The sequence below is a fragment of the Gadus chalcogrammus genome, chromosome 17 (assembly GCF_026213295.1).
Source record: "Gadus chalcogrammus isolate NIFS_2021 chromosome 17, NIFS_Gcha_1.0, whole genome shotgun sequence".
Classification (NCBI taxonomy): Eukaryota; Metazoa; Chordata; class Actinopteri; order Gadiformes; family Gadidae; genus Gadus; species Gadus chalcogrammus.
The window spans coordinates 6,291,179-6,302,496 of NC_079428.1; the positions used below are offsets into that span (position 1 = coordinate 6,291,179).

At 45.1% G+C, this 11,318-nt stretch overlaps 1 protein-coding gene across 1 annotated transcript; it reads left to right on the plus strand.

Moving 5' to 3' along the window:
* Positions 1-729: 729 nt before the first annotated feature.
* Positions 730-10,463, plus strand: LOC130370440 (PC-esterase domain-containing protein 1A-like). Its single transcript, XM_056576194.1, has 7 exons — positions 730-1,541; positions 1,642-1,721; positions 2,453-2,685; positions 4,826-4,940; positions 5,651-5,978; positions 6,356-6,448; positions 9,448-10,463. The coding sequence occupies exons 1-7, from the start codon at positions 1,466-1,468 to the stop codon at positions 10,035-10,037; spliced, it is 1,515 nt and encodes a 504-aa protein (XP_056432169.1). The 5' UTR covers positions 730-1,465; the 3' UTR covers positions 10,038-10,463.
* The last annotated feature ends 855 nt before the right edge of the window (positions 10,464-11,318 follow it).

Below are 11,318 nucleotides of genomic sequence, written 5' to 3' on the forward strand. Positions count from 1 at the left end.
GAATTGTATACTTTTATTTATATCTATTTTTTTTTTTATATCTTTGGTTCCAGCCATTTCGTCATTGAGATCAGATCCAGTTATCGCACTGGAGAAGGAGAAAGAGGACTTCTCCTTGCCACTGGTTTGGTTGCGATGCAGAGTTGTTTAACCACCTGTCTTTGTAGATTCTAAACATAGATCTCCAGCTAAATAAAAAAAAGACCACCATGCCTGATACTCAAGATGGGATCCAAGGCTCCCTATACCTTCAATTTAAGATGCCAACAGTTACTCTTGAATAACGGTAAGGGATTTGATTTTCTAATGAAACAGGGATAACTTTGTTCATATAGCGGAGGCCCAAGGTCTAACTTTGAATACATTTTGAGATTCTTGACATTTGAGAATATTGAAAAAGGGTATTAGACCAATGTAGCTGTTTTCTTTGTCGGGAACAAATGCAACGGCAAAAAAAAACTATTTTGCACGGACGATTGCACGCATGCGCAATCGTCCGTAGTTCAGAAATGGACTGGGCTGTAGTGCCACCTGTCGAGCCTAATTGATAATATTGTTTCCCCAATTTCAAAAGATAATTCGATATAAATCCCTAATGAATTATTTGTTTTGTTTAACATGACGCCTAGACTTCCAAAGAAACCAATGGGCATCAAAAAGGGCGCGTTTTGAGTAACCAAAGCAGAGCCCCAAAGTCCCTACTCATAGAGTGGCGCATAAAGTCACGCCGTTTCCGGTAGAGCCCATGGGGGACCTATGAGATCTAAAAATATGAATGGGTTTCAAAGGAGAGAACGTAATTATTTTCTGGTCCCAGTCTTTACATGCCCCGGATTACACATATGTTGTTTGTGGATTTAAATGATCATTTTTCATTTTCAAACTAAACATTTTCGTTAAGAAGTTTGATAATGTTACGTATTTTCCAAGGGGAGGATAAAAGCATCGAAAGAGGTGAAAACCATTAGTTGGGGCATGTGGATAGTTTCAGTTATGCCGATGGGAAGATTGTCGGTCTTGTCCACCCCAGTCGCAGGGAGCGTGACGGCACATACGTGACATGCAGTCTTTCTCATTGTGTTTTCACTACAGCCTTTAACTGAACAATTGCACAATAAACGGTCAAACTCTTCTCCGTTTATTGAAAAATTATCATTATAATTATTTTTCGATCTCATAGGTCCCATGGGCTCTACCGGAAGAGGCGTGATTTCGCCACTGCTATCATCAGAACTCTCAACTGCAGCGGATTAAGCTAATTAACTTTTTCTCTGTCGCCTACGTTGCACCCGAGACGTGTCGCTTCCTCTGCACACAATCCAATCTGTCCTCCATTTCGCAAAATACAACGGTATTCAAGTTGCCGTGGTTTTAATCGTTAAAGAATACATGCACTCATCGACATGCAGTATTATCCTATTTGTTGACGGTTTTAAACTTTTTTTTAAAACCAAAAGCTGTGAACATGCTAGGATTTGTGACATTAAATGAAGCCAGCCAACTGCTGCACAACAAATTTGTTGTGATTCTCGGTGGTTCAGGTGAGAAAATCAATAGTTTGCACTTTAATGCTGTGTACTTGAATCAGCTACGACACTAATACATTAATTAAAAACCCTTCCGATTACATGTGCGTTTCAGTACAGCGCTCCATGTACAAGGACCTCGTCCTGCTGCTTCAGAAGGACACGTTCCTGACGAGCTCTCAGCTGAAGTCTAAGGTGAAGTGGGCCATCGACGACACTAGCTCTACATATTGTCCCCCTGTGGGGATTAAAGCAAGGGGAGGCCATTTTATAGTAGAATCATTTTTTCTTTTCTCTTTAAAACCTGCCAGCAATAAATCAATCGGTCTTAAAAAATTCAAAATATAACTATGCTGCTGTTTCAGGCCTGTATTAAACCTGCAAATCGTTCCAGTTTCCAACTAATTGAATGATATAAAGAGCTGCATGACTTTATTACGGTTGGATACTTTCTAAAGCTAGGTTACTTTGGTTGGTATCTCCAAAGAAGCATAGAAAGGCAATTTAATTTCGAAGCATTTTTTGTTGGTTTGTTGAAATTCTCTTCGCACCAAGACAGCAATCAAGAAATCCAATGCTCTTGACACATTTTCACAAAACATCTGCTATCTGGCTGCAGCAGACCTGCAATAAAACCATCCAATCATTTAATTCTGCCCGAATTAATCTTTTGGACGACCTAGCTGTCAGTCTACCTACATTGTTTCCAGTTGGCTACTTAAAAAAATCATGGTTTCTCCAAATTGCCCATACAAGCTTTAATATGTAATATCAGGAATGTGCATTTGTAATTTTGACTATTCATCCAACTGTCACAAGCATATATTCAGTAAACCAATGTACACAAATCTTCTTTATTTACTTTACATGTAAATCCCTTCAATTTAATTGGGCATGTGACTTAATCTCCCAACCTTTTCTAAAAGGGTGAAGCTTCATTTGAACACGACGGCCTGGTTGAAGGTGGCAGTCTGGGGCCCTTGAGCAATGGCCCCGACTACAGGGAGGTGCGTCAGTACCGCTCGGAGCACCACCTGGTGCGCTACTACTTCCTGAGCCGCGTCTACTCGCCCTACATGGAGAGCATCCTGGAGGATCTCCGCGGAGGCCTCAAGCCAGACATCCTCGTCGTCAACTCCTCTGTCTGTGACGTGTCCAGGTAGCCGTCCCTCCCTACTCTGTATTCTGTTGTTGATGATGTGCTCCCCTGCTGGGATTCTGTGGTGTGTGTGTGTGTACACTTTTTAATGTATATATTTGTCCAGCTCTCTCCCAGGGCACTGGGATCCAATTATAAGTAACCTATTCCATTATGGTGATGGTAGTCTTTAGAAAAGTTTGTTGCTTGTGAAGTTTTCATCACAAAAAAAAAAAGAATTGACTTGACTATTCTATTGACGTAAGCATGTTTTTTTTTTTAAATTGAGGTGGTTGTGACCCTGGTGTGTTAGACTGACTAAAGTGGAGGGTTGCTCACAAAGGTTCTTAATAGTTTTGTGTAGAAAGATGAACAAACCAAATTTTTAAGAATTCCAGTCGCAGCTGCACGAATGATCAATAGCATTCCTGATGTCCTTGTTTTCTCATGGAATTGACTGGATTCTACTGCGTATGCAAGTCGGTAGCATTCTGAGGAACACATTTTCTTTGGAATCCCTCACATAACGCAGTATGTTTAATACACGTCGGAGGTCGTCCAATTTCAATGATTGCGCTTCGCTGTGAAGCTCGAGCGACTTGGGGTTTAGTGACTTGCTTTGCAAAAGTATGATAGAAATCCAACTTGAAGTGGCTTCACATTGGTTCTTCAACCGAATGTTTACTTGCATAAGAGGCTTGTGTTGACGTAAACTTTGTTCTACGTCATGACAATTATTAGTTATTCAAGGAATTGACCCATTGTTATTCAAGGATTTATGTAATATTCCGGATAGGTGACTCTTATTGCTCAGCCCCTGTTTCGCAAAAGTGCTCAAATTTGTTGTCATTTGTGTTAACGGTAAGCACATCTCCAAACAGTTTGTCAGCATTTCGCTGATGGGGGGCGATACAATTTGCAGTCAAACGCATAGCTCCGCTGCCCCGATGTCCGTGAGCATACTTGCCAGTGAGGAAGATGTCACATTATGAAATAAGGGGTTGATTAGGGATCATATAAATAACTAATACTGTCATCATTTTTTTACTTCTGGGTACGTGTCCAATTATAACGGTTTGTGATCCATCTACTGAGCAGTAACTTAGGCATTTGGGAGGAATTTGAGAGAATATATACTGTAGTTATTATCCACTACTAGTTGCTTGTGTTTTTTTTTTTGGTGCAGTATGACTATAAAACTGAGCAAACGTACAGACATTTTAGGAAAGATAGTGATGTAGGAAGACGAATGAAAGTAGGCTCGTTTCGTGGAAGTTAAACCGCAACAGTTGTTTGGTCAGGAATGAGACTGTAACCATAGTGTAAAAAAAATACGATTTATTTTTCAATGCCACCGCAAGCCAACTCTTCAAATGTGGCTAAAGTAAAAGGCAAGGCAAGGCAACTTTATTTATATAGCACTTTTCATACACAAGGCAGACTCAAAGTGCCTTCACATATAAACATTGTCATACAATAAAATAAAAGAATAGATAAGTAAAAGAAAACGTATGCAAAGAAATGGGTAAAATAGAAAGTTCAAAAGGCATTTTAATATTAGAAAATAAAGGCAAAGTTAAAAAAGCTTTTTAGAAAGTGCAATGTATTTAAGATTTAGCAGAAAGCTAAAGCAAACATAAGTCTTCAGTCTTGTTTTAAAGGTGCTCAGAGTTGGGGCAAGTCTTACGCAAGTCTTGATGGCACTTAAAAGTGCCATCAAGAGACGACGCTCCCTTTCCATGTTTGGTAGCTCTATGAACCCATCCCAGGCTCCTCCCCTTTATCTCTCCACCAAGTCCAATTGCGTGCCTAGAGTATAGGAACAGCTCATGCTTGTCGGTTGTCTGTTTTCATTGAGATTCTTTGCAGCTCTCCTCCATCTCCTCCACCTCTGGGATTAAGCTCCACCTGTCTACGGAGAAGGAGATTATGTCCTCCAGGGCCCAGGCTCTCAATCCATAGTCCCCACCAGTGTCTAGACACTACTAGGGGGGGGGGGATCATTATCCTGGCACACTTCATGGAGCCACTGTCCCCATGAAGGATCATTTGATGATATCTAATCGCCAAATATGTTGTCATTGTCAATAAATGCTGTGGTTCATGTCAAATAGTAGTCTCTCCTGGTTGAACTGTTGATGTAACCCTGCTGTTTCCGTAGTTACAGGTGTAGCCGAGACTGGTTACCCCAGTATCTCGGGAACCTCCATAAGTTCTTTGAGCAGCTGAAGACGGTGACTACTGACGCCTGTATCCGGGTGTGGATCCTCAACACAGTAGGATGGGTTCTTTTTTCAGAGTTTCGATCCATTTCTGTGCACGACAAACTACAGATGATGCAACAAAAATGCATCACTCAATCCATGAGCGTGAAACACAATTACAATATTTCTGCGCTGTGTTGATGGCAAATGCTTTTAGTATTGGAATATTTCGCAACCCCATAACTATCACTGCAGATACCAAGCGACTCAGACTAGAAAATAATTGGCCCATCCTGAGCACAGGAAAGTGTACAAAGAATGAAGCAGAAATTCCATCCATCCCTCCACTTTCATTCCACTTCTCCAAAACAGCATTTTTTTCTACAGTGGAAAATGGTGTTTTGCTTCATGCGGCGACAATAGGAAACATTGATACATATAGCGTATCGAGGCTGTCAATGTAACACGCGTCCACAAAGCTGCCTGGGCGGCGTCGGCCATGCATTGTGTTGCTAAACGAGCGCAGCGGGGGGTTGATGGGTCTATTGCACACACTGTAACAAGGACTGATGGACTCCTAGTGCTTCGTCTCATTGCAATTTGATCAGGTTATACTGTCTGTTACTGAATGTATTTGAGTTCTTTATGGTTTTATTTATGTTTTGTTGTGTATTGGCTGCGTTGACTACTGTTTGCAATCAAATCTCCCCCCCCCCCCCCCCCCCCCCCGGGGACAATAAAGACTACCCTCTCCAGTAATATGGTGTGGTGTGATCCCACAGACCGGGCACCTGAAGCTCAGCCTGCAGGGCACGGCCATGGAGGCCAACCTCTGCAGCGGCATGCTGGCCCCGGCGTACGGCCTGGACGTCCTGGACCTGCACTACCACTTCCGCTGCCTCCTGCCCCACGGCGGGCCCCACGGCGGGCCCCACGGCGGGCCCCACGGCGGGCCGCACGGCGGGCCCTGGGACGGGCGCGCCCAGCGCTGGGCCAGCGCGCTCCTGCTACACCACGTGGCGGCGGCCTGGGGGGTGGAGATGAGCCCTCCGCCGCTCCTGGGTCTCAGGCCGGCCAGCAGGGCCATCCGGGGGCCAGCGGGCCCGGCCGGTGGGTGTCTGAGGGGAGGGGAGGGGACTGGGAAGGTGGGCTGGGGGAGGGGACTGGGAAGGTGGGCTGGGGGAGGGGACTGGGAAGGTGGGCTCGGAGGGGACTGGGAAGGTGGGCTCGGAGGGGACTGGGAAGGTGGGCTGGGGCTCGGAGGGGACTGGGAAGGTGGGCTGGGGGAGGGGACTGGGAAGGTGGGCTAAGACAACGATTTAGTAACTTCACCAGTGTTCCTCTCGACTGCTGGGGATTGAAACAGTCCAAAAATTGCCATGTAATGAAATATTTGCTTTATTTTATTCTTTTGGACATTTTCTACATGTTGGTTTTTTTGCTCACTGAAAACCAGTACTCTTCTGCTTTTTTTAATTTTTATATAGATTTCCCCAGCAATCACTTGCCTCCCTTCCAGTGGGATCGTAGTCAACCAATCAGACGCCAGTTGCTCTCATATAACATACCATCAAACCCAGGTGAGATATTGCCGCATGTTTATTTGTCATTTTGATGAATGCCTATGTTTACAATCTGTCTACGCCTCGCCTAAATCACTGTTTGCTATTCGCTGCTTTGTTCTGACAGCGTCTGCGCCTGCTTCAAGTTTTATATTGATGAAATATCACCGTAACCTTATGTATTTTATTTGTCATATGCGTGTTGTAAATCCTCTGTGGCTTTTATTTGAAAAATTCCCCTCCTTTCTTTATAGGTTTTTACCGTTTTTTTTCTTGGCCTTGATTGCCTTGACACCCCTAACGTAAGGGGTGTCATTGTTGAAGCCATTGGCAACAACAAGTGTGATAAAGTAGTGTAGAAAGAGACTTGACACTTTCTTCAGGCTCATTCTGAGTGGATCCCCAAACAACCTTCTAAACTCTTCTCATCGTGCCACTACTTTTTCTATTTTTTATTATTGGGTTGAGTACTTCAGCGTATACGCTGGGGGTCTAAAGGCACGCATTGGACCCCCCCCCCCCCACTGCTCTGACCTCTCCAACAGAGCCACCAGGAAAATCTTAATTTATCGCAAGTCGTCGCCGCCGCATAAAAACCTCCGAGAAGGATCGGAGTTTTCGGCCGCGTTGTGCTTTGTTTTAAAAGCAAAAGTCCCCCCCCACCCTCAGGCCACCCAGCAGATAAAGCTCTAGCTTGCCTCAGTTGTATTGGGCTATTGGGCTGCCAGCCGAGCCATGTAAGCCCAGCCCCGCTTCAGTATTCCACCAAGCCCTCCAAAATGGTGCTTCAGAGGCCTGCTATACGGCTGCTGGTTCTTGGTTTAAGTTTTGTGTTGCTCTTATGTGTTTGCATGCGCTTAGTGCACCAGCTATGCAAATTGTTTTCCACAGGTAACGGAAGTTGGTCAAAAATATGCAGAAGAAAACCTCCTTTTATGATCACTTTTAGTGGTTTTCAATCACTTTGAAGCTATTACGATAAACTATAATAATAGACAGAATAATGGTTGGTTATTGGTTATCGTTTTCATATTATTGCAACAGCATTTTTTTGAGATTGCTAAACTCGTAACGGAAAGGGACTATCTTCGTTCTATATTCCAACTTGCCATAGGTCAAGACATCGTGCTGAAGACTGTCAGTTACTAATCTCCCCTGCACATCCAAGTCCAATTTAGGCTGAATGAACAGATTTGTTTTTTCCCGCACAATTACTGTATTCAACAGTGGTTAGGTCAGTTGAAGAAGTGACATGCTTGCTAAATCCAACCAGTCAGAAAATTAAATTATTTAGCGTCCATAGTGGATGTGACTGAGCCTTTTTGGTCCTTGCGCAGACTTGATTCACTGACCCATGACCTGTTTAAGGCGTTTCAATTTTCAAGGGAAATGCATTGCCATTTCTCATACGCAAATATTTTCCTGCGAATGGATAGCAATTGTAAATTTGTCTATTTCTTCCTGGACATTTGAATCTTCGGATGTACTTTTATAGATGTACTTATGTAAAGTACGACATGGTTATGTGAAAGTAGCTGCTACTACCAAACCAAAAGTAAGCCAACTCTTCATCAGCCACTCATTACAAGTTGATATTGACATTATCCAGGTAGAATTTTACCCAACACCTGAAATCAGAGTGGTGTGTTTTTATAGGGTTTTATTATACAAATATAGATAATATGTTCATAATTCAGTAAATATTGTCCAAGGTTTCTCTATTGGCATAGCCCCATATGCCACCACACGCAGGTGTGGTGGCATGAGACCCAAAGGGAACAGAAGGCCGGCTGAAGGCCGTCGAACCCTTTCATTGTGCACCAACACATTCAGAATGGTTTAAAATCAGCAGTAGCGCAATGACTCCACACATTCCTTGAACTTCTCTTCTTTTTTTACCCCTCCCTTTTGTTTTAAACAAGCCACTTGATTGCAAGGCGCCTGCATATTGCTGTATAAAAATGTGTCTTGCTGCACACTGTGGTTTTATTTAATACTTTTTTTTTTGATGGCCCACTAGGCAATCAGAGGAGTCTGTCCTCGGAGAAGGGCTTTATTGATTGCAACAGGACAATAATGACCTCATTCAAGACGGACCCCTGAGAATTCACAATGGCTTACAAGAGCCTCTTTATGCGTCATTGCTGCCTCTCTCTCTTTTCACCAACCAAAGAATATGCAGACCATACTTCCTCAGCCTCTTGTATCCAGGCAACTGTTGCACGAATGGAGGGAACTTTTAGCTGTCGACCATTCTGCTGCATTATGGGATGCCTTGACCGCTCAGCAGAGAAGCTGGAACTAGTTCCTCTTATTACCTTTTCTGTGGTATATGGTATACATCTGTAGCCAACAGCACTACCTAAATGCTTAGAAGGCTCTAACATAGAGTTGGGGATAGTATAGCAGACAAACATTTGTGTTCATTTGAACCATCCAGTCACTATTTTTCGACATCCAGGGTGAAAGTAATCAGTGACTCAGCAAATGTTCCCCCTTTATTGGAATTGGTCATCCGCTTGCCCCTTCAGTCGGGCTGTGGTCTTTTTATAAATCTGAGGTCTGCCCACTCACGCTTCAGCTTTTCTGTAGACCTATTTGGGCCGGATTGGAATTACATTCATACAGTGTTTACGAGGCATGATTTTTTTGTATTCGAGAACCCCATTTTCTTCCATTGCCATGGTTTTGATATCAAAACATGGGTCAGAGATGGGAGATTTGACCGAAAGCTTCAGAGATGTACAGAGAGACTGAACTCTGCAACGAGCACCGGTCTTTGAGGACCGCCGGTATAAACTCAAGCTAACCAAACTCGGGTGAGTGTCAGATCGCTGCGTCTCCCTACTAGTGGAAGCCTGCAGCGGTCCTCGACTTAACTTTTTTAAAAGTGTTGCATGCATTTGACTGGGCTTGAAGCGAGCTCAAATGGCCCGCAGTAACAGCTCGACAGTTGAACCCTTGTCTTTGACCCGGCACTCCTTATTGATTTTAATATTTCCTCAAATGGGTCCTAGGAAAAGGCGTCCCACCCCTTCCTTGTTTCTGGCCGAGATTACCTGTGATGAGGAGGCGGGACGAGTTTCCCTCGCGGCTGGCCAGAGTGCACCCCTATCCACCCCCTCCCTGGAAGGTCAGACCCAGGCAACCGTATCAGCCCCCTCCCTGGAAGGTCCTGCCCCCCTGGCAACCGTATCAGCCCCCACCCTGGAAGGTCCTGCCCCCCTGGCAACCGTATCAGCCCCCTCCCTGGAAGGTCCTGCCCCCCTGGCAACCGTATCAGCCCCCACCCTGGAAGGTCCTGCCCCCCTGGCAACCGTATCAGCCCCCTCCCTGGAAGGTCCTGCCCCCCTGGCAACCGTACCACCCACCTACCTGGCAGGTCAGGCCCCCCCATCACCCCCCTCCCTGGAAGGTCCTGCCCCCAAGGCAACCTTATCAGCCCCCAACCTGGCAGGTCGGACCCTGGCAACCGTATCACCCCCCTCCCCGGCAGATCATGCCCCCCTGGCAACCTTACCACCCACCTACCTGGAAGGTCAGGCCCCCTTATCAACACCCCCTTCCCTGGAAGGTCAGGCCCATGCACCCTGGGGGCTATTGGTGAGCCACACCCCTCACAACAGGCCCATGCACCCTGGGGGCAGTTGGTGAGCCACACCCCTCACAACAGGCCCATGCACCCTGGGGGCAGTTGGTGAGCCACACCCCTCACAACAGACCCATAACCCTGGGGGCAGTTGGTGAGCCACAACCGACCCATAACCCTGGGGGCAGTTGGTGAGCCACACCCCTCACAACCGACCCATAACCCTTGTCTGCCGAAGTCAGGAACTTTTATGAAGGAGCAGGACCACACTGTTGAGTGGAATGATCAAAGATTGGCATGTCCAATGTATTCTTTTCCCTGGGGGAAGGAAATGCACTACCTGTATTTTACCATGTACTATAATGACTGTGTATTTTATGAATGTGTCTGTATTATGCAAAAATATTTTTCCAAATCTGATGTATTTGTTTGAATGTTTCTTTTAGTCATAGTTATGTATAATGATGAATTAAATAAATATTTTAGATTGTTTCTCCTTTCAACATTTTGTGTGTCGTTGACATACACAGGAGGTTTGAAATGTGTCTGTGCAGTATTAATATCCTGATGACTTGGAGTTCCACTAATACTTTCCCCAAGGTTCTTCCAGCCTGCCACATACACGTACGGATTCTGTCAGGTAACGTACCCGAGACTAGAGTGGAAAGGCCCAACACAAGGCGAGACGTATACTAATGCATTCGAGATGTAAAAAGGACAAGTAGCAGAAAGTTTGAGCAGAAGCGTGGTGTAAGGGCAGCAAGACGCGCAAACTAACTAGCGTGTACTTAGCATGTAGTACATTGGGAAAGTATGCAGAGCCTAATCTTACCATGTTTTTCTGTCCTTTCGGAATACAGCTGCTTCCTTCATAATGGGTTCTGATTGGTTGTTGGCTTTTATTGTGGGGCCGTCTGGGCCAATCGAAGGCTCTCCGTTACAAGTCACCATCTGTAGAACTGTTTGTTACAAGTCCAGAGGTAGGGTTTATATCCTTCCTCCCCTGACGGGACTGAATCCTATCCTGTTGTGTCGACCGTTCCGATGTACCAAATCCTTCCATGCGGTCGACCCAAGCACTGTTCCCTACAGGATCTCACTTCATTTGGTTGCCATTTATCTCTCATCCAGCAAAAGAAAAAAAAAAAGCTCTGATATCCGTCCCATCTTTGAAACGTGAGAGTTCATACCGATCTTCAATTAGGACCGGTAAATGTCAGGCAGCTTGTCCCACTGCTGGTTAGCACTACATCCCTGGGGGGGGGGGGGGGGGGGGGGACTGTAGTGGTACACTAAACC

Bases quoted from the DNA above. Each gene is read 5' to 3' on its own strand.
- LOC130370440 (XM_056576194.1), top strand. From the start codon at position 1,466: ATGCTAGGATTTGTGACATTAAATGAAGCCAGCCAACTGCTGCACAAC. The intron at 1,722-2,452 runs GTGAAGTGGGCC...CTTTTCTAAAAG, and splicing joins GCTCTCAGCTGAAGTCTAAG to GGTGAAGCTTCATTTGAACA. The intron at 6,449-9,447 runs GTGAGATATTGC...AATGGGTCCTAG, and splicing joins TAACATACCATCAAACCCAG to GAAAAGGCGTCCCACCCCTT.